The following is a 25,209-nucleotide window of genomic DNA, read 5'->3' on the forward strand; positions in this document are numbered from 1 at the left end:
ACCCGGTCCTGTTTACACCCGGTCCCATTTACACCCTCTCCATTTACAACCAGTCCCGTATACACCCGGACCCATTTACACCCGGACCCATTTACACCCGATCCCATTTACACCCGGACCCATTTACACCCTGACCCATTTACACCCTGACCCATTTACACCCCAGCCTATTTACACCCGGTCCCATTTACACCCGGTCCCATTTACACCCCAGCCTATTTACACCCGGTCCCATTTACACCCGGTCCCATTTACACCCAATCCCATTTAAACCACACCCCATTTATCCCCGGTCCCATTTACACCAATCCCATTTACAACCAGTCCCATTTACACCCAGTCCCATTTACAACCAGTCCCATCTACACCCAATCCCATTTACACGCAGTCCTATTTACACCCGGTCCCATTTGCACCCAAGCCCACTTACAACCAGTCTCATCAACACCCGGTCCCATCTACACCCGGTCCCATTTACACCCGATCCCATTATATACCAGGTCCCATTTACACCCAATCCCATTTACATCCCAGCTTATTTACACCCGGTCCCATTTAAACACCAGCCTATTTAGAACTGGTCCCATTTACACTCCTGCCAATTTACACCTGGTCCCATTTACACCCTCTCCCATTTACACCCGGCCCCATTTACACCCGGCCCCATTTAGACCCAGCTCCATTGAGACCTGTTCCCATTTACACACGGCTCCATTTAGACCCGGTCCCATTTACACCCGGCCCCATTTACACCTGCTCCCATTTACACCTGACCCCAATTACACCCGGTCCTGTTTACACCCGGTCCCATTTACACCCTCTCCATTTACAACCAGTCCCGTATACACCCGGACCCATTTACACCCGGACCCATTTACACCTGATCCCATTTACCCCCGGTCCCGTTTACACCCGGTCCTGTTTACACCCGGTCCCATTTACAGCCCAGCCTATTTACACCCGGTCCCATTTACCCCCGGTCCTGTTTACCCCTGGTCCCATTTACACCCCAGCCTATTTACACCCGGTCCCATTTACACCCGGTCCCATTACACCCCAGCCTATTTGCACCCGGTCCCATTTACACCCGGTCCCATTCACACCCGATCCTATTTACACCCGGTCCCATTTACACACCAGCCTATTGACACCCGGTCCCATTTACACCCAACCCCACTTGCAACCAGTCTCATCTACACCCGGTCCCATCTACACCCGGTCCCATTTACACTCAGTCCCATTTACACCCGGTCCTATTTACACCCGGTCCCATTTACACCCTGCCCCATTTACACCCCAGCCTATTTACACCCGATCCCATTTACACCCAATCCCTTTTACACCCGGTACCATTTACATCCCAGCTTATTTACACCCGGTCCCATTTAAACACCAGCCTATTTAGAACTGGTCCCATTTAGACCCTCTCCCATTTACACCTTCTCCCATTTACACCCTCTCCCATTTACACCCGGTCCCATTTACACCCGGTCCCATTTACACCCGGTCCCATTCACACACGGTCCCATTTACACCCGATCCCATTTACACCCGATCCCATTTACACCCGATCCCATTTACACCTGGTCCCATTCACACCCGATCCCATTTACACCCAGTCCCATTTACCCCCAGTCCCATTTACCCCCAGTCCCATTTACACCAGGTCCCATTTACACCCGGTCCCATTTAAACCACACCCCATTTATTCCCGGTCCCATTTACACCAATCCCATTTACACCCGGTCCCATTTACACTCAGTCCCATTTACACCCAGTCCCATTTACACCCTGCCCCATTTACACCCGGTCCTATTTACACACCAGCCTATTTACACCCAATCCCATTTACACCCGATCCCATTTACACCCGATCCCATTTACACCCAATCCCATTTACAACCGATCCCATTTACACCCTGCCCCATTTGCACCCGATCCATTTACACCCGATCCCATTTACAACCAGTCCCATCTGCACCTGGTCCCATTTAAACACCAGCCTATTTAGAACTGGTCCCATTTACACCCCTGCCTATTTCCACCTGGTCCCATTTACACCCGGCTCCATTTGGACCCGGTCCCATTTACACCCGGCCCCATTTACACCCAGACCCACTTACACCTGCTCCCATTTACACCTGACCCCAATTACACCCCACCCCATTTACAACCTGTTCCATTTACACCCTCTCCATTTACAACCGGTCCCGTATACACCCGGACCCATTTACACCCGATCCCATTTACACCCGGACCCATTTACACCTGGTCCCATTTACACCCCAGCCTATTTACACCCGGTCCCATTTACACCCGGTCCCATTTACACCCCAGCCTATTTACACCCGGTCCCATTCACACGCAGTCCTATTTGCACCCGGTCCCATTTACAACCCAGCCTATTTACACCCGGTCCCATTTACACCCGGTCCCATTTACACCCCAGCCTATTTACACCCCAGCCTATTTACACCCCAGCCTATTTACACCTGGTCCCATTTACACCCAATCCCATTTACACCCAATCCCATTTACATCCCAGCTTACTTACACCCGGTCCCATTTAAACACTAGCCTATTTCGAACTGGTCCCATTTACACCCTTGCCAATTTACACCTGGTCCCATTTACACCCTCTCCCATTTACACCCGGCCCCATTTAGACCCAGCCCCATTTAGACCCAGCTCCATTTTGACCTGTTTCCATTTACACACGGCTCCATTTAGACCCGGTCCCATTTACGCCCGGCCCCATTTACACCTGACCCCAATTACACCACTCCCCATTTACAACCAGTTCCATTTACACCCTCTCCATTTACAACCAGTCCCGTATACACCCGGACCCATTTACACCCGGACCCATTTACACCCGGTCCCATTTACACCCCAGCCTATTTACACCTGGTCCCATTTACACCCGGTCCCATTACACCCCAGCCTATTTGCACCCGGTCCCATTTACACCCGGTCCCATTTAAACCCGGTCCCATTTACACCCGACCCCATTTACACCCAGTCCCATTTACACCCGATCCCATTTACTCCCAGTCCCATTTACACCCGATCCCATTTACACCCGATCCCATTTACACTCAGTCCTATTTACACCCAGTCCTATTTACACCCGGTCCCATTTACACCCCAGCCTATTTACACCCGGTGCCATTTACACCTAACCCCACTTGCAACCAGTCTCATCTGCACCCGGTCCCATCTACACCCGGTCCCATCTACACCCGGTCCTATTTACACTGGTCCTATTTACACCCGGTCCCATTTACAGCCTGCCCCATTTACACCCCAGCCTATTTACACCAGGTCCCATTTACACCCAATCCCATTTGCACCCGGTCCCATTTACATCCCAGCTTATTTACACCCGGTCCCATTTAAACACCAGCCTATTTAGAACTGGTCCCATTTACACCCCTGCCTATTTACACCTGGTCCCATTTACACCCGGCTCCATTTGGACCCGGTCCCATTTACACCCGGCCCCATTTACACCCAGACCCACTTCCACCTGCTCCCATTCACACCTGACCCCAATTACACCCCTCCCCATTTACAACCTGTTCCATTTACACACTCTCCATTTACAACCGGTCCTGTATACACCCGATCCCATTTACACCCGGACCCATTTACACCCTGTCCCATTTACACGCGGTCCCATTTACACCCCAGCCTATTTACACCCGGTCCCATTTACACCCGGTCCCATTTACACCCCAGCCTATTTACACCCGGTCCCATTTACACCCGGTCCCATTTACACCCAATCCCATTTAAACCACACCCCATTTATCCCCGGTCCCATTTACACCAATCCCATTTACAACCAGTCCCATTTACACCCAGTCCCATTTACAACCAGTCCCATTCACACCCGGCCCCATTTACAACCAGTCCCATCTGCACCCAATCCCATTTACTTGCAGTCCTATTTACACCCGGTCCCATTTACACCCAAGCCCACTTACAACCAGTCTCATCAACACCCGGTCCCATCGACACCCGGTCCCATTTACACCCGGTCCTATTTACACCCCAGCCTATTTACACCTGGTCCCATTTACACCCAATCCCATTTACACCCAATCCCATTTACATCCCAGCTTACTTACACCCGGTCCCATTTAAACACCAGCCTATTTAGAACTGGTCCCATTTACACCCTTGCCAATTTACACCTGGTCCCATTTACACCCTCTCCCATTTACACCCGGCCCCATTTAGACCCGGCCCCATTTAGACCCAGCTCCATTGAGACCTGTTCCCATTTACACACGGCTCCATTTAGACCCGGTCCCATTTACACCCAGCCCCATTTACACCTGCTCCCATTTACACCTGACCCCAATTACACCCGGTCCTGTTTACACCTGGTCCCATTTACACCCTCTCCATTTACAACCAGTCCCGTATACACCCGGACCCATTTACACCCGGCCCCATTTAGACCCGGCCCCATTTAGACCCAGCTCCATTGAGACCTGTTCCCATTTACACACGGCTCCATTTAGACCCGGTCCCATTTACACCCGGCCCCATTTACACCTGCTCCCATTTACACCTGACCCCAATTACACCCGGTCCTGTTTACACCCGGTCCCATTTACACCCTCTCCATTTACAACCAGTCCCGTATACACCCGGTCCCGTTTACACCCGGTCCCATTTACAGCCCAGCCTATTTACACCCGGTCCCATTTACCCCCGGTCCTGTTTACCCCTGGTCCCATTTACACCCCAGCCTATTTACACCCGGTCCCATTTACACCCGGTCCCATTACACCCCAGCCTATTTGCACTCGGTCCCATTTGCACCCGGTCCCATTTACACCCGGTCCCATTTACACCCGATCCTATTTACACTCGGTCCCATTTACACCCGGTCCCATTTACACTCAGTCCCATTTACATCCAGTCCCATTCACACTCAGTCCCATTTACACCCGGTCCCATTTACACCCGGTCCCATTTACACTCGGTCCCATTTACACTCAGTCCCATTTACCCCCGGTCCTATTTACACTCAGTCCCATTTACCCCCGGTCCCATTTACACCCGATCCCATTTACACCCGATCCCATTTACACCCGATCCCATTTACACTCAGTCCCATTTACACCCGATCCCATTTACACTCAGTCCCATTTACAACCGATCCCATTACACTCAGTCCCATTTACCCCCGGTCCCATTTACACCCAATCCCATTTACACCCGATCCCATTTACACCCGATCCCATTTACACCCGATCCCATTTACACCCGGTCCCATTTACATCCGGTCCCATTTACACTCAGTCCCATTTACAACCTGTCCCATTTACACTCAGTCCCATTTACCCCCGGTCCTATTTACACCCGATCCCATTTACACCCAGTCCCATTTGCACCCGGTCCCATTTACACCCGGTCCCATTTACACCCGGTCCCATTTACACCCAGTCTCATTTAAACCACACCCCATTTATCGCCGGTCCCATTTACACCAATCCCATTTACACCCGGTCCCATTTACACTCAGTCCCATTTACACCCGGTCCTATTTACACACCAGCCTATTTACACCCAATCCCATTTACACCCGATCCCATTTACACCCGATCCCATTTACACCCGATCCCATTTAAACCCTATCCCATTTACACCTGATCCCATTTACACCCTGCCCCATTTACACCCGATCCATTTACACCCGATCCCATTTACAACCAGTCCCATCTGCACCCGGTCCCATTTAAACACCAGCCTATTTAGAACTGGTCCCATTTACACCCCTGCCTATTTCCACCTGGTCCCATTTACACCCGGCTCCATTTGGACCCGGTCCCATTTACACCCGGCCCCATTTACACCCAGACCCACTTACACCTGCTCCCATTTACACCTGACCCCAATTACACCCCTCCCCATTTACAACCTGTTCCATTTACACCCTCTCCATTTACAACCGGTCCCGTATACACCCGGACCCATTTACACCCGATCCCATTTACACCCGGACCCAATTACACCCGGTCGCATTTACACCCCAGCCTATTTACACCCCAGCCTATTTACACCCGGTCCCATTTACACCCCAGCCTATTTACACACGGTCCCATTTACACCCGGTCCCATTTACACCCAATCCCATTTAAACCACACCCCATTTATCCCCGGTCCCATTTACACCAATCCCATTTACAACCAGTCCCATTTACACCCAGTCCCATTTACAACCAGTCCCATTCACACCCGGCCCCATTTACAACCAGTCCCATCTACACCCAATCCCATTTACACGCAGTCCTATTTACACCCGTTCCCATTTGCACCCAAGCCCACTTACAACCAGTCTCATCAACACCCGGTCCCATCTACACCCGGTCCCATTCACACCCGATCCCATTATACATCAGGTCCAATTTACACCCAATCCCATTTACATCCCAGCTTATTTACACCCGGTCCCATTTAAACACCAGCCTATTTAGAACTGGTCCCATTTACACCCCTGCCAATTTACACCTGGTCCCATTTACACCCTCTCTCATTTACACCCGGCCCCATTTACACCCGGCCACATTTAGACCCAGCTCCATTGAGACCTGTTCCCATTTACACACGGCTCCATTTAGACCCGGTCCCATTTACACCCGGCCCCATTTACACCTGCTCCCATTTACACTTGACCCCAATTACACCCGGTCCTGTTTACACCCGGTCCCATTTACACCCTCTCCATTTACAACCAGTCCCGTATACACCCGGACCCATTTACACCCGGACCCATTTACACCCGATCCCATTTACACCCGGACCCATTTACACCCTGACCCATTTACACCCTGACCCATTTACACCCGGTCCCATTTACACCCGGTCCCATTTACACCCCAGCCTATTTACACCCGGTCCCATTTACACCCGGTCCCATTTACACCCAATCCCATTTAAACCACACCCCATTTATCCCCGGTCCCATTTACACCAATCCCATTTACAACCAGTCCCATTTACACCCAGTCCCATTTACAACCAGTCCCATTCACACTCGGCCCCATTTACAACCAGTCCCATCTGCACCCAATCCCATTTACTTGCAGTCCTATTTACACCCGGTCCCATTTACACCCAATCCCATTTACACCCGGTCCCATTTACATCCCAGCTTATTTGCACCCGGTCCCATTTAAACACCAGCCTATTTAGAACTGGTCCCATTTACACCCTCTCCCATTTACACCCTCTCCCATTTACACCCGGCCCCATTTACACCCGGTCCCATTTACACCCGATCCCATTTACACCTGGTCCCATTTACACCCGATCCCATTTACACCCAGTCCCATTTACACCCAGTCCCATTTACACCCAGTCCCATTTACACCAGGTCCCATTTACACCCGGTCCCATTTAAACCACACCCCATTTATTCCCGGTCCCATTTACACCAATCCCATTTACACCCGGTCCCATTTACACTCAGTCCCATTTACACCCGGTCCCATTTACACCCTGCCCCATTTACACCCGGTCCTATTTACACACCAGCCCATTTACACCCAATCCCATTTACACCCGATCCCATTTACACCCGATCCCATTTACACCCGATCCCATTTACACCCGATCCCATTTACACCCTGCCCCATTTGCACCCGATCCATTTACACCCGATCCCATTTACAACCAGTCCCATCTGCACCCGGTCCCATTCAAACACCAGCCTATTTACACCTGGTCCCATTTACACCCGGCTCCATTTGGACCCGGTCCCATTTACACCCGGCCCCATTTACACCCAGACCCACTTACACCTGCTCCCATTTACACCTGACCCCAATTACACCCCTCCCCATTTACAACCTGTTCCATTTACACCCTCTCCATTTACAACCGGTCCCGTATACACCCGGACCCATTTACACCCGGACCCATTTACACCCGGACCCATTTACACCCGGTCCCATTTACACCCCAGCCTATTTACACACGGTCCCATTTACACCCGGTCCCATTTACACCCCAGCCTATTTACACCCGGTCCCATTCACAGGCAGTCCTATTTGCACCCGGTCCCATTTACAATCCAGCCTATTTACACCCAGTCACATTTACACCCGTTCCCATTTACACCCCAGCGTATTTACATCCCAGCTTACTTACACCCGGTCCCATTTAAACACCAGCCTATTTAGAACTGGTCCCATTTACACCCTTGCCAATTTACACCTGGTCCCATTTACACCCTCTCCCATTTAAACCCGGCCCCATTTAGACCCGGCCCCATTTAGACCCAGCTCCATTTTGACCTGTTTCCATTTACACACGGCTCCATTTAGACCCGGTCCCATTTACACCCGGCCCCATTTACAACCATCCCCAATTACACCACTCCCCATTTACAACCAGTTCCATTTACACCCTCTCCATTTACAACCAGTCCCGTATACACCCGGACCCATTTACACCCGGACCCATTTACACCCAGACCCATTTACACCCGATCCCATTTACACCCGATCCCATTTACACCCGATCCCATTTACCCGGGTGTAAGTAGGCTGGGATGTAAATGGGATTGGGTGTAAATGGGATTGGGTGTAAATGGGACCAGGTGTAAATAGGCTGGGGTGTAAATCGGCTGGGGTATAAATAGGACCGGGTGTAAATGGGACCGGGTGTAGATGGGACCGGGTGTTGATGAGACTGGTTGTAATTGGGCTTGGGTGTAAATGGGACCGGGTGTAAATAGGACTGCAAGTAAATGGGATTGGGTGCAGATGGGACTGGTTGTAAATGGGGCCGGGTGTGAATGGGACTGGGTGTAAATGGGACTGGTTGCAAATGGGACTGGTTGTAAATGGGATTGGTGTAAATGGGACCGGGGATAAATGGGGTGTGGTTTAAATGGGATTGGGTGTAAATGGGACCGGGTGTAAATGGGACCGGGTGTAAATAGGCTGGGGTGTAAATGGGACCAGGTGTAAATGGGACCGGGTGTAAATAGGCTGGGGTGTAAATGGGACCGGGTGTAAATGGGACAGGGTGTAAATGGGATCGGGTGTATACGGGACCGGTTGTAAATGGAGAGTGTGTAAATGGAACAGGTTGTAAATGGGGAGGGGTGTAATTGGGGTCAGGTGTAAATGGGACCAGGTGGAAGTGGGTCTGGGTGTAAATGGGGCCGGGTGTAAATGGGACCGGGTCCAAATGGAGCCGGGTGTAAATGGGACCAGGTGTAAATAGGCAGGGGTGTAAATGGGACCAGTTCTAAATAGGCTGGTGTTTAAATGGGACCGGGTGTAAATAAGCTGGGATGTAAATGGGACCAGGTGCAAATGGGATTGGGTGTAAATGGGACCGGGTGTAAATAGGCTGGGGTGTAAATGGGGCAGGCTGTAAATGGGACCGGGTGTACACCCGGTCCTGTTTACACCCGGTCCCATTTACAGCCCAGCCTATTTACACCCAGTCCCATTTACCCCCGGTCCTGTTTACACCCGGTCCCATTTACACCCCAGCCTATTTACACCTGGTCCCATTTACACCCGGTCCCATTACACCCCAGCCTATTTGCACCCGGTCCCATTTACACCCGGTCCCATTTAAACCCGGTCCCATTTGCACCCGATCCCATTTACACCCAGTCCCATTTACACCCGATCCCATTTACACCCGATCCCATTTACACTCAGTCCTATTTACACCCAGACCTATTTACACCCGGTCCCATTTACACCCCAGCCTATTTACACGCGGTCCCATTTACACCTAACCCCACTTGCAACCAGTCTCATCTGCACCCGGTCCCATCTACACCTGGTCCCATCTACACCCGGTCCCATCTACACCCGGTCCCATCTACACCCGGTCCTATTTACACCCGGTCCCATTTACAGCCTGCCCCATTTACACCCCAGCCTATTTACACCCGGTCCCATTTACACCCAATCCCATTTGCACCCGGTCCCATTTACATCCCAGCTTATTTACACCCGGTCCCATTTAAACACCAGCCTATTTAGAACTGGTCCCATTTACACCCCTGCCTATTTACACCTGGTCCCATTTACACCCGGCTCCATTTGGACCCGGTCCCATTTACACCCGGCCCCATTTACACCCAGACCCACTTCCACCTGGTCCCATTTACACCTGACCCCAATTACACCCCTCCCCATTTACAACCTGTTCCATTTACACACTCTCCATTTACAACCGGTCCCGTATACACCCGATCCCATTTACACCCTGTCCCATTTACACCCGGTCCCATTTACACCCCAGCCTATTTATACCCGGTCCCATTTACACCTGGTCCCATTTACACCCCAGCCTATTTACACCCGGTCCCATTTACACCCGGTCCCATTTACACCCAATCCCATTTAAACCACACCCCATTTATCCCCGGTCCCATTTACACCAATCCCATTTACAACCAGTCCCATTTGCAACCAGTCCCATTTACACCCAGTCCCATTCACACCCGGCCCCATTTACAACCAGTCCCATCTGCACCCAATCCCATTTACTTGCAGTCCTATTTACACCCGGTCCCATTTACACCCAAGCCCAATTACAACCAGTCTCATCAACACCCGGTCCCATCTACACCCGGTCCCATTTACACCCGGTCCTATTTATACCCCAGCCGATTTACACCCCAGCCTATTTACACCTGGTCCCATTTACACCCAATCCCATTTACACCCAATCCCATTTACATCCCAGCCTACTTACACCCGGTCCCATTTAAACACCAGCCTATTTAGAACTGGTCCCATTTGCACCCTTGCCAATTTACACCTGGTCCCATTTACACCCTCTCCCATTTACACCCGGCCCCATTTAGACCCGGCCCCATTGAGACCCAGCTCCATTTAGACCTGTTCCCATTTACACATGGCTCCATTTGGACCCGGTCCCATTTACACCCGGCCCCATTTACACCTGACCCCAATTACACCACTCCCCATTTACAACCTGTTCCATTTACACCCTCTCCATTTACAACCAGTCCCGTATAAACCCGGACCCATTTACACCCGGACCCATTTACACCCGATCCCATTTACCCCCGGTCCCGTTTACACCCGGTCCTGTTTACACCCGGTCCCATTTACAGCCCAGCCTATTTACACCCAGTCCCATTTAACCCCGGTCCTGTTTACACCCGGTCCCATTTACACCCTCTCCATTTACAACCAGTCCCGTATACACCCGGACCCATTTACTCCCGGACCCATTTACACCCGATCCCATTTACACCCGGACCCATTTACACCCTGACCCATTTACACCCGGTCCCATTTACACCCCAGCCTATTTACACCCGGTCCCATTTACACCCGGTCCCATTTACACCCCAGCCTATTTACACCCGGTCCCATTTACACCCGGTCCCATTTACACCCAATCCCATTTAAACCACACCCCATTTATCCCCGGTCCCATTTACACCAATCCCATTTACAACCAGTCCCATTTACACCCAGTCCCATTTACAACCAGTCCCATTCACACCCGGCCCCATTTACAACCAGTCCCATCTGCACCCAATCCCATTTACTTGCAGTCCTATTTACACCCGGTCCCATTTACACCCAAGCCCACTTACAACCAGTCTCATCAACACCCGGTCCCATCTACACCCGGTCCCATTTACACCCGGTCCTATTTATACCCCAGCCTATTTACACCCCAGCCTATTTACACCTGGTCCCATTTACACCCAATCCCATTTACACCCAATCCCATTTACATCCCAGCCTACTTACACCCGGTCCCATTTAAACACCAGCCTATTTAGAACTGGTCCCATTTGCACCCATGCCAATTTACACCTGGTCCCATTTACACCCTCTCCCATTTACACCCGGCCCCATTTAGACCCGGCCCCATTTAGACCCAGCTCCATTTAGACCTGTTCCCATTTACACACGGCTCCATTTGGACCCGGTCCCATTTACACCCGGCCCCATTTACACCTGACCCCAATTACACCACTCCCCATTTACAACCTGTTCCATTTACACCCTCTCCATTTACAACCAGTCCCGTATAAACCCGGACCCATTTACACCCGGACCCATTTACACCCGATCCCATTTACCCCCGGTCCCGTTTACACCCGGTCCTGTTTACACCCGGTCCCATTTATACCCCAGCCTATTTACACCCGGTCCCATTTACACCCGGTCCCATTACACCCCAGCCTATTTGCACCCGGTCCCATTTACACCCGGTCCCATTTAAACCCGGTCCCATTTACACCCGATCCCATTTACACCCAGTCTCATTTACACCCGATCCCATTTACACCCGATCCCATTTACACTCAGTCCTATTTACACCCAGTCCTATTTACACCCGGTCCCATTTACAACCCAGCCTATTTAAACCCGGTCCCATTTACACCTAACCCCACTTGCAACCAGTCTCATCTACACCCGGTCCCATCTACACCCGGTCCCATCTACACCCGGTCCCATTTACACCCGATCCCATTTACACCCGATCCCATTTACACTCAGTCCTATTTACACCCTGCCCCATTTACACCCCAGCCTATTTACACCCGGTCCCATTTACACCCAATCCCATTTGCACCTGGTCCCATTTACATCCCAGCTTATTTACACCCGGTCCCATTTAAACACCAGCCTATTTAGATCTGGTCCCATTTACACCCTCTCCCATTTACACCCTCTCCCATTTACACCCGACCCCATTTACACCCGGCCCCATTTACACCCGGCCCCATTTACACCCAGTTCCATTTACACCCGACCCCATTTACACCCGGCTCCATTTACACCCGGCCCCATTTACACCCGGTCCCATTTACACCCGGCCCCATTTACACCTGATCCCATTTACCCCCGGTCCCATTTACCCCCGGTCCCATTTACACCTGGCCCCATTTACACCCGGTCCCATTTACACCCGGCCCCATTTACACCCGATCCCATTTACCCCCGGTCCCATTTACACCCGGTCCCATTTATTCCCGGTCCCATTTACCCCTGGTCCCATTTACCCCCAGTCCCATTTACATCCCAGCCTATTTACACCCGGTCCCATTTACACCCGGTCCCATTTACACCCAGTCCCATTCACACCCGATCCCATTTACACCTGGTCCCATTCACACCCAGACACATTTACACCTGATCCCATTTACACACAATTCCATTTACACCCGACTCATCGACACACGGACCCATTTACATCCAGCCAATTTACACCTGGTCCATTTACACCCAGTCCCATTTACACCCGGCCCCATTTACACCCGATCCCATTTACCCCCGGTCCCATTTACACCCGGTCCCATTTATTCCCGGTCCCATTTACCCCCGGTCCCGTTTACCCCCAGTCCCATTTACATCCCAGCCTATTGACACCCGGTCCCATTTACACCCGGTCCCATTTACACCCGGTCCCATTCACACCCGATCCCATTTACACCTGGTCCCATTCACACCCAGACACATTTACACCTGATCCCATTTACACCCAATTCCATTTACACCCGACTCATCGACACACGGACCCATTTACATCCAGCCAATTTACACCTGGTCCATTTACACCCAGTCCCATTTACACCCGGCCCCATTTACACGCGGTCCCATTTACACCCTCTCCATTTACAACCAGTCCCGTATACACCCGGACCCATTTACTCCCGGACCCATTTACACCCGATCCCATTTACACCCGGACCCATTTCCACCCTGACCCATTTACACCCGGTCCCATTTACACCCCAGCCTATTTACACCCGGTCCCATTTACACCCGGTCCCATTTACACCCCAGCCTATTTACACCCGGTCCCATTTACACCCGGTCCCATTTACACCCAATCCCATTTAAACCACACCCCATTTATCCCCGGTCCCATTTACACCAATCCCATTTACAACCAGTCCCATTTACACCCAGTCCCATTTACAACCAGTCCCATTCACACCCGGCCCCATTTACAACCAGTCCCATCTGCACCCAATCCCATTTACTTGCAGTCCTATTTACACCCGGTCCCATTTACACCCAAGCCCACTTACAACCAGTCTCATCAACACCCGGTCCCATCTACACCCGGTCCCATTTACACCCGGTCCTATTTATACCCCAGCCTATTTACACCCCAGCCTATTTACACCTGGTCCCATTTACACCCAATCCCATTTACACCCAATCCCATTTACATCCCAGCCTACTTACACCCGGTCCCATTTAAACACCAGCCTATTTAGAACTGGTCCCATTTGCACCCATGCCAATTTACACCTGGTCCCATTTACACCCTCTCCCATTTACACCCGGCCCCATTTAGACCCGGCCCCATTTAGACCCAGCTCCATTTAGACCTGTTCCCATTTACACACGGCTCCATTTGGACCCGGTCCCATTTACACCCGGCCCCATTTACACCTGACCCCAATTACACCACTCCCCATTTACAACCTGTTCCATTTACACCCTCTCCATTTACAACCAGTCCCGTATAAACCCGGACCCATTTACACCCGGACCCATTTACACCCGATCCCATTTACCCCCGGTCCCGTTTACACCCGGTCCTGTTTACACCCAGTCCCATTTATACCCCAGCCTATTTACACCCGGTCCCATTTACACCCGGTCCCATTACACCCCAGCCTATTTGCACCCGGTCCCATTTACACCCGGTCCCATTTAAACCCGGTCCCATTTACACCCGATCCCATTTACACCCAGTCTCATTTACACCCGATCCCATTTACACCCGATCCCATTTACACTCAGTCCTATTTACACCCAGTCCTATTTACACCCGGTCCCATTTACAACCCAGCCTATTTAAACCCGGTCCCATTTACACCTAACCCCACTTGCAACCAGTCTCATCTACACCCGGTCCCATCTACACCCGGTCCCATCTACACCCGGTCCCATTTACACCCGATCCCATTTACACCCGATCCCATTTACACTCAGTCCTATTTACACCCTGCCCCATTTACACCCCAGCCTATTTACACCCGGTCCCATTTACACCCAATCCCATTTGCACCTGGTCCCATTTACATCCCAGCTTATTTACACCCGGTCCCATTTAAACACCAGCCTATTTAGATCTGGTCCCATTTACACCCTCTCCCATTTACACCCTCTCCCATTTACACCCGACCCCATTTACACCCGGCCCCATTTACACCCGGCCCCATTTACACCCAGTTCCATTTACACCCGACCCCATTTACACCCGGCTCCATTTACACCCGGCCCCATTTACACCCGGTCCCATTTACACCCGGCCCCATTTACACCTGATCCCATTTACCCCCGGTCCCATTTACCCCCGGTCCCATTTACACCTGGCCCCATTTACACCCGGTCCCATTTACACCCGGCCCCATTTACACCCGATCCCATTTACCCCCGGTCCCATTTACACCCGGTCCCATTTATTCCCGGTCCCATTTACCCCTGGTCCCATTTACCCCCAGTCCCATTTACATCCCAGCCTATTTACACCCGGTCCCATTTACACCCGGTCCCATTTACACCCAGTCCCATTCACACCCGATCCCATTTACACCTGGTCCCATTCACACCCAGACACATTTACACCTGATCCCATTTACACACAATTCCATTTACACCCGACTCATCGACACACGGACCCATTTACATCCAGCCAATTTACACCTGGTCCATTTACACCCAGTCCCATTTACACCCGGCCCCATTTACACCCGATCCCATTTACCCCCGGTCCCATTTACACCCGGTCCCATTTATTCCCGGTCCCATTTACCCCCGGTCCCGTTTACCCCCAGTCCCATTTACATCCCAGCCTATTTACACCCGGTCCCATTTACACCCGGTCCCATTTACACCCGGTCCCATTCACACCCGATCCCATTTACACCTGGTCCCATTCACACCCAGACACATTTACACCTGATCCCATTTACACCCAATTCCATTTACACCCGACTCATCGACACACGGACCCATTTACATCCAGCCAATTTACACCTGGTCCATTTACACCCAGTCCCATTTACACCCGGCCCCATTTACACGCGGTCCAATTTACACCTGGTCCATTTACACCCAGTCCCATTTACATCCGGCCCCATTTACACCTGGCCCCATTTACACCCGGCCCCATTTAGACCCAGCACCCTTGACACCCCATCTCATTTACACCCCATCCCATTTACACCCGGCCCCATTTAAACCACGCCCATTTACACCCGGTCCATCTACACCCAGCACCCTTTTACACCCCATCCCATTTACACCCCATCCCATTTACAACCGGCCCCATTCATACCCGGTATATTTACACCCCTTCCCATTTACACCCGGCTGAGAATAAGACCTGACAGGGTGTAAAATGGCCGACCGAACCAAACCTGTCAAAGTTACGTCGGGTGGGTTAGGTCAAAATTAGCCCCATAATCTGAAGTAAACATTCGCACAGTGTGAAGGCTACCTTTCAGGGCCCACCGCTACTCAGCCCAGTGTCTTGCTAAGACTTGGCCCACTGATACTCAGTCCTTGCTAAGACTTGGCCCACTGACACTGAGTCTTTGCTAAGACTTGGCCCACTGACACTCAGTCCTTGCTAAGACTTGGCCCACTGACACTCAGTCCTTGCTAAGACTTGGCCCACTGACACTCAGTCCTTGCTAAGACTTGGCCCACTGACACTCAGTCCTTGCTAAGACTTGGCCCACTGACACTCAGTCCTTGCTAAGACTTGGCCCACTGACACTCAGTCCTTGCTAAGACTTGGCCCACTGACACTCAGTCCTTGCTAAGACTTGGCCCATTGACACTCAGTCCTTGCTAAGACTTGGCCCACTGACACTCAGTCCTTGCTAAGACTTGGCCCACTGACACTCAGTCCTTGCTAAGACTTGGCCCACTGACACTCAGTCCTTGCTAAGACTTGGCCCACTGACACTCAGTCCTTGCTAAGACTTGGCCCACTGACACTCAGTCCTTGCTAAGACTTGGCCCACTGACACTCAGTCCTTGCTAAGACTTGGCCCACTGACACTCAGTCCTTGCTAAGACTTGGCCCAGTAACACTGATACGAACCTATGAAAATGAAGGCCAGGAAAAGAGCAGCAGGTCCATCGAGCTTGTCCCATGCTGTTATGGTGCAACTTCTGCACACCTGGGAGAGGCAAAAACACGGAGAAAGAAAGGCGACCAAACATGTTCGGGGAGACCATGGTGACTGGGACACACATACCCCATTACCCGCCTACCTTCTATAATGGATGCTAAACAGCGGAAGCAACATGCTATAGACAGAGCTAAGCGATTCCACAACCAACGGATCAGATCAAAGCTCTGCAGTCCTGCCACATCCAGTCGTGAATGGTGGGGGACAATTAAACAACTAACGGGAGGAGGAGGCTCTGTAAACATCCCCATCCCCATCATCACTGATGGCAGAGTCCAGCACGTGAGTGCAAAAGACAAGCCTGAAGTGTTTGCAACCATCTTCAGCCAGAAGTGCCGAGTGGATGATCCATCTCAGCATCTTCCTGATATCCCCACCATCACAGAAGCCAGTCTTCAGCCAATTCGATTCACTCCACGTGATATCAAGAAACGGCTGAGTGCACTGGATACAGCAAAGGCTATGGGCCCCGACAACAACCCGGCTGTAGTGCTGAAGACTTGTGCTCCAGAACTAGCTGCGCCTCTAGCCAAACTGATCCAGTACAGCTACAACACTGGCATCTACCCGACAATGTGGAAAATTGCCCAGGTATGTCCTATCCACAAAAAGCAGGACAAATCCAATCCAGCCAATTACCGCCCCATCAGTCCACTCTCAATCATCAGCAAAGTGATGGAAGATGTCGTCAACAGTGCTATCAAGCGGCACTTACTCACAAATAACCTGCTCACCGATGCTCAGTTTGGGTTCCGCCAGGACCACTCGGCTCCAGATCTCATTACAGCCTTGGTCCAAACATGGACAAAAGAGCTGAATTCCAGAGGTGAGCTGAGAGTGACTGCCCTTGACATCAAGGCAGCATTTGACCGAGTGTGGCACCAAGGAGACCCAGTAAAATTGAAGTCAATGGGAATCAGGGGGAAAACTCTCCAGTGGCTGGAGTCATACCTAGCACAAAAGAAGATGGTAGTGGTTGTTGGAGGCCAATTATCTTAGCCCCAGGGCATTGCTGCAGGAGTTCCTCAGGGCAGTGTCCTAGGCCCAACCATCTTCAGCTGCTTCATCAATGACCTGCCCTCCATCATAAGGTCAGAAATGGGGATGTTCGCTGATGATTGCACAGTGTTCAGTTCCATTCGCAACCCCTCAAATAATGAAGCAGTCCGAGCCCACATGCAGCAAGACCTGGACAACATCCAGGCTTGGGCTCATAAGTGGCAAGTAACATTCGCGCCAGACAAGTGCCAGGTAATGACCATCTCAAATAACAGAGTGTCCAACCACCTCCTCTTGACATTCAACGGCATTACCATCGCCGAATCTCCCACTATCAACATCCTGGGGGTCACCATTGACCAGAAACTTAACTGGACCAGCCATATAAATACTGTGGCTATAAGAGCAGGTCAGAGGCTGGGTATTCTGCGGCAAGTGACTCACCTCCTGACTCCCCATAGCCTTTCCACCATCTACAAGGCACAAGTCAGGAGTGTGATGGAATACTCTCCACTTGCCTGAATGAGTGCAGCTCCAACAACACTCAAGAAGCTCGACACCATCCAGGACAAAGCAGCCCGCTTGATTGGCACCCCATCCACCACCCTAAACATTCACTCCCTTCACCACCGGCGCACTGTGGCTGCAGTGCGTACCATCCACAGGATGCACTGCAGCAACTCGCCAAGGCTTCTTCGACAGCACCTCCCAAACCCGCGACCTCTACCACCTAGAAGAACAAGAGCAGCAGGTACATGGGAACAACACCACCTGCACGTTCCCCTCCAAGTCACACACCATCCCGACTTGGAAATATATCGCCGTTCCTTCATCGTCGCTGGGTCAAAATCCTGGAACTCCCTACCTAACAGCACTGTGGGAGAACCTTCACCATACGGACTGCAGCGGTTCAAGAAGGCGGCTCACCACCACCTTCTCAAGGGCAATTAGGGATGGGCAATAAATGCTGGCCTTGCCAGTGACGCCCACATCCCATGAACAAATAAAAAAAAAACGTCAGCCACTCTCAGGATCTCGCCCAGCTTCCTTTTGAACGTTTGCAGCGAATTCACACTCGCCTCAGGAGCTGGCGACTTGTTCGAGAGGCTCAGTAACACGGAGTACGTCCTGGTGACTGACCTGGCTCTATGTCCACATAACTTACACACAAGCACCCTGGGCCGAGCCTGAATAGCCGATTCTAATGGGCTGAGTCCAATCCTTATATTGTGTGAAAGACCTCAATGGAAGCTCCCCGAAGTCTACTCTTTGCTAGAATAAAAAGCCCCATCTCTCTAAGCTTATCGTGGCCTTTAAAGTAGGTATTAATCTAGTGGCCATCCTCTGAACCTTTACCCGGGCCTCTCTATCAGCTACGATGTGAGAGGGCCCAAACTGGGAAACAGTATCCTGGATGAGGCCTAACCAAGGCCTTTGTACCAAGACAGCTTAACCGTCCTTGTTTTGTATTTAATATTTCTGGCAATACATCCGAACACTCAATTTTCTTTTTACAATCGCCTCATGGCACTGCTCGAGAACCTTCAGTAATTCATGTCTTATATCATTCTGGTCATTCTCCTGTTCAGCACACTACATTTATCCACATTAGATAATGACATCTACCAGATGTGGGCCCATCACACCTCGATCTATTTTCCTCATTTAAGGCCCTAATATCCGCACAAATCTTCGTATCATCTGTGAATCTGCGGACAGTTCTCCGGATACCTTCATCCATTGACCATCGATAAAGGCGACGAGGAGCGATGGTCCCCGACAGTAATCCCTGAAACTGATCCCTAAAACTGATCCCTGAAAACGATCCCTGAAACCGATCCCTAAAACTGATCCCTAAAACTGATCTCTGACTCCGATCCCCGACACCGATCCCCGACACCGGTCCCCGACAGTAATCCCTGAAACCGATCCCTGAAACCGATCCCAGACTCCGATCCCAGACTCCGATCCCAGACTCCGATCCCAGACTCCGATCCCTGACGCCGATCCCTGACGCCGATCCCTGACGCCGATCCCTGAAACCGATCCCTGAAACCGATCCCTGACTCCGATCCCTGTCTCCGATCCCAGACTCCGATCCCAGACTCCGATCCCAGACTCCGATCCCTGAAACTGATCCCTGACTCCGATCCCAGACTCCGATCCCAGACTCCGATCCCTGACACCGATCCCTGAAACTGATCCCTGACTCCGATCCCAGACTCCGATCCCTGTCTCCGATCCCTGAGGCCGATCCTTGAAACCGATCCCTGACACCGATCCCTGAAACTGATCCCTGACTCCGATCCCTGTCTCCGATCCCTGAGGCCGATCCCTGTCTCCGATCCCTGACTCCGATCCCTGACTCCGATCCCTGAGGCCGATCCCTGTCTTCGATCCCTGACTCCGATCCCTGACTCCGATCCCTGACACCGATCCCTGTCTCCGATCCCTGTCTCCGATCCCAGACTCCGATCCCAGACTCCGATCCCAGACTCCGATCCCTGAAACTGATCCCTGACTCCGATCCCAGACTCCGATCCCAGACTCCGATCCCTGACACCGATCCCTGAAACTGATCCCTGACTCCGATCCCAGACTCCGATCCCTGTCTCCGATCCCTGAGGCCGATCCTTGAAACCGATCCCTGACACCGATCCCTGAAACTGATCCCTGACTCCGATCCCTGTCTCCGATCCCTGTCTCCGATCCCTGAGGCCGATCCCTGTCTCCGATCCCTGACTCCGATCCCTGACTCCGATCCCTGAGGCCGATCCCTGTCTTCGATCCCTGACTCCGATCCCTGACTCCGATCCCTGACACCGATCCCTGTCTTCGATCCCTGTCTCCGATCCCTGACGCCGATCCCTGAGGCCGATCCCTGAAACCGATCCCTGACTCCGATCCCTGACTCCGATCCCTGTCTCCGATCCCTGACTCCGATCCCTGACTCCGATCCCTGTCTCCGATCCCTGACACCGATCCCTGACTCCGATCCCTGACTCCGATCCCTGACGCCGATCCCTGACTCCGATCCCTGACTCCGATCCCTGAGGCCGATCCCTGAAACCGATCCCTGACTCCGATCCCTGACTCCGATCCCTGTCTCCGATCCCTGACTCCGATCCCTGACTCCGATCCCTGTCTCCGATCCCTGACACCGATCCCTGACTCCGATCCCTGTCTCCGATCCCTGACTCCGATCCCTGACTCCGATCCCTGACTCCGATCCCTGACACCGATCCCTGACTCCGATCCCTGACTCCGATCTCTACAAGCCTCCACTAGTAACCGATCCCCACGCACAGCTACCGCCGTAAACTTCAGCTCACTAAAACTCTGCTGCCCATATCCTAACTCGCACCAAGTCCCGTTCACCCATCACCCTGGGTTCACTGACCTACACTGGCTCCCAGTTCTCGATTTTAAAATTCTCATCTTTGTTTTCAAATCCCTCCATGGCCTCGCCCCTCCCTATCTCTGTAACCTCCTCCAGACCTACAACCCTCCGAGATCTTCGCACTCCTCCAATTCTGGCTTCTTACACATTCCCGATTTTAATCGCTCCACCATTGGCGGCCGTGCCTTCAGCTGCCCAGGCCCTAAGCTCTGGAATTCCCTCCCTAAACCTCTCCGCCTCTCTCTCCTCCTTTAAGATGCTCCTTAAAACCTACCTCCTTGACCAAGCTTTTGGTCACCTGTCCTAATATCTCCTTCTGTGACACGTGTCAAATTTATGTTTGATAATCGCTCCTGTGAAGCACCTTGGGATGTTTTACTACATTAAAGGCGCTATATAAATGTAGGTTATTGGTGGTGTTTATAACAACCTTCTGTCTACGAGAATGAAACCAATTCCTCATCTAACCCAAGAGCTGGCCGCGAACCATACAGGATCTAATCTTATTAAGCAGCCCATTGTGTGTCTAAAACTGACCACCTCAGTTCATACCCAGGCCTCAACAACTTCAAACGTGAATTATGTAACCCTATCGAAAAGCCTCACTCTTCAGTGCAAGTCTTTACTCCAGCGACAGGGAATTTACTTTCCAAGTTAAGTGTGGTCCTAGTCCCCCCGCTGTCCAGTCACCCCTGCAAGTCTGTGGACATTGGGTGAGCGCAGGATAGGGCTTGGCCGTGATGCCTCCTGACAGTGGAATAGCCCGCCGGCACCAATTGTCGAGGCTCGCACGTTAAAACTGGCCATTTGGTGTGAAACCCCGATGGCCCCAGGGACCATGGACCTGTACCCCAGTGTGAGCCAGCTTCAGAATGGAAGAGGGGAAAAAAACCACTGGGGAAAGAAATTGAATATATTTAAAACAATGCTGACGGAGGCCGATTCTCAGTATGAAAACACTGGCTCCCCTCGTGGAGGAGGTATAACCTTTATATTACACCACGGCATCATCGAACTGTGCTTTTGACTCAGAAACTAGCTCAGTGGGCTCGGAACTATTTGGACTTTTTTCTGATTATTTGAAAAAAAAAATGGCAGCTCAAACATCAGAAATATGTGGTGTTTTATAAAACGACTATATGTTTAATTTTAATACAGTTAAAATAAGGAAAGAATTGTACAGAAGATTCAGGTTGTGATCTAATCGAGGTGTTTAAAATGATGAACTGATTTGATAGGGTAGATAGAGAGAAACTATTTCCTCTGGTGGGGGAGTCCAGAACAAGGGGACATGACCTTAAAATTAGAGCTCGACCGTTCAGGGGTGATGTCAGGAAGCATTTCTTCACACAAAGGGGAGTGGAAATCTGGAACTCTCTCCCCCAAAAAGCTGTTGAGGCTGGGGGTCAATTGAAAATATCAAAACTGAGATCGATCGATTTTTGTTGGGTGAGGGGATTGAGGGATATGGATCAAAGGTAAATGGAGCTGAGGTACAGGCTCGAGGGGCTGAATGGCCTACTCCTGTTGCTATATGTGACCCCAATGCCCAGCAGATAGTGCCTCAGTCACCAGTCCCAGCAAACCTCATGAACAGGTCAACAGCTTCACACGCCTTACCTCGTCCCACGATCCGACTCCTGCAGTGAAATCCCTGAATCCCAGTCACTGTCACTCTGCGCCCTCCCGCGGCCTGGGAAAAGGACACGGAGAAACAAATCATTCAAATCGATGACTCGGACTCGGGAAAAGGGAGCGCGATGTCAAAATTTACTGACGGCACAAAAGTAGGCGGTAACTTCACAAAAGAGTGAGGGAAAGCGGGGGGGGGGTAAAAGACTTCAGGAGGACAGAGACGGGTTGGGGAACGGGCAGGCAGCTGCAAGTTAATGAGGAAAAGTGTACACTCAATGGAAAGACGGGTGTGGATGAACCGAGAGACCCAGGGGGTCAACTGCATGGGGGTAGAAATTGGTATGAGTTGCGCCCGCTTTTTTTCGGGCACGAATCGGGCACTGCGTTGTCTAATTTAGCAGTGGGATGTCCTGCATCCAATCTACACAGGCCTCGGCCCACTGCTGAATTCGCCGGGCCCATTTTATAGGCGTCCCGTGCCTTCAGCCGCCTAGGCCCTAAGCTCTGGAATTCCCTCCCTAAACCTCTCCACCCCCCCCCCTCTCCTCCTTTAAAACACTCCTTAAAACCCACCTTCCTAATGTCTCCTTTGGCTCGGTGTCAATTTTTGTCCGATTTTGCCTCTCGGGTGGTTTACTACATGAAAGGCGCCATGTAAATGCATGTTGCTATTGACTTCCTACTTTTGTTCTCCTTCAGGACCCCGATCGACATTTTGAAGGTGAAAGGGAGTTTGGGAACAAGGGGGCTCTGACGGAGGGTCTTCACCCCCTTACCCCACGCCCCACACCTCAGCTCCTCTCTTCGCTCTGCCGAGACTCGCTCACCCGCTGAGCGTTTTCAGTGCTTTCTGTTTTGATTTTAGGGAAACACAAGGATTCCTTTAGCTGACAAAAAACAGCTTCGAAGATGAAAGTTTTCCAACCTTGGCAGATGCAACTGGGTCAATTTTTGTTGCATTTTTACATGTCAAAACAAGGAAAAGGCCTGCTGATTGAACAGATTAAGCAAGAGCTGGCATAGTCTAGATGATAACCCTGCCTCCAGGAGTTGACAGGTTGTCAGTAAGTACAGACTGTTTTTTTAGCAGGAAGGATATATCGGCCTTGGAGGGGGTGCAGAGCAGATTCACCAGAATGACACCGGGGCTAAAAGGCTTAAATTATGAGGACAGGTTGCGTAGACTAAGCTTGTACTCCCTTGAGTTTGGAAGATTAAAGGGGTGATCTGAATACGAACGTACAAACAATGACGGAGAAGAGGAGACCCTCTGGTCCATCCAGCCTGTCTCACACAATCGTGATACCTTGTGGATCACAAGAAACTCTCCCCACCCCACCCGAGACCATGGGCTCAATTTTAAAAGGGTGGTGGGATGGCAGCAGGGTGGGGGCTGGGGTCAATGGGCGCACGGCAAACCCGAACAAAAAAAACGTACCTTTCCCACGTGATCGCCAGGTCATTGATGCTCATTAATCTTGTTTCCAGGTTTGGTGCCCAGCAGCCAGCCTGATTGACAGGCTGAGGTGGGGGGAGGAGAAAGAGAGAGAGAGAGCTCATCGGGGACTGGCCAGAGAGTGGGAGGGGCACAAAGATCGGGGGGGCACAAAGTTCGGAGTGGGGGGGGGGACAAAGATCAGAGTGGGCGACAAAGATCGGAGGAGGGACACAGATCGGAGGAGAGGGACACAGATCGGAGTGGGGGCACAAAGATCGGAGGAAAGGGACAAAGATCGGAGGAGAGGGACAAAGATCATTGGGGGGGGACAAAGATCGGAGGAGAGGGACAAAGATCGGAGGAGGGGGACAAAGATCGGAGTGGGGGGGACAAAGATCGGAGGAGGGGGACAAAGATCGGAGGAGGGGGACAAAGATCGGAGTGGGGGGGACAAAGATCGGAGTGGGGGGGACAAAGATCGGAGTGGGGGGGACAAAGATCGGGGGAGGGGGGCAAAGATCGGAGTGG

General features: G+C 51.6%; 1 protein-coding gene across 3 annotated transcripts in view; it reads right to left on the minus strand.

Moving 5' to 3' along the window:
• The window catches only part of LOC137325565 (uncharacterized protein KIAA1614-like), a 111,341-nt gene that overhangs the window by 73,792 nt on the left and 12,340 nt on the right, over window positions 1–25,209 (minus strand). For all 3 annotated transcript variants that reach the window (XM_067990815.1, XM_067990814.1, XM_067990816.1), the window contains one exon: window positions 23,229–23,301. In XM_067990815.1, the coding sequence (XP_067846916.1) occupies window positions 23,229–23,301 (73 nt within the window). The remainder of the gene's footprint in view (window positions 1–23,228; window positions 23,302–25,209) is intronic.

Source organism: Heptranchias perlo, chromosome 9, assembly GCF_035084215.1.
Source record: "Heptranchias perlo isolate sHepPer1 chromosome 9, sHepPer1.hap1, whole genome shotgun sequence".
Lineage (NCBI taxonomy): Eukaryota > Metazoa > Chordata > Chondrichthyes > Hexanchiformes > Hexanchidae > Heptranchias > Heptranchias perlo.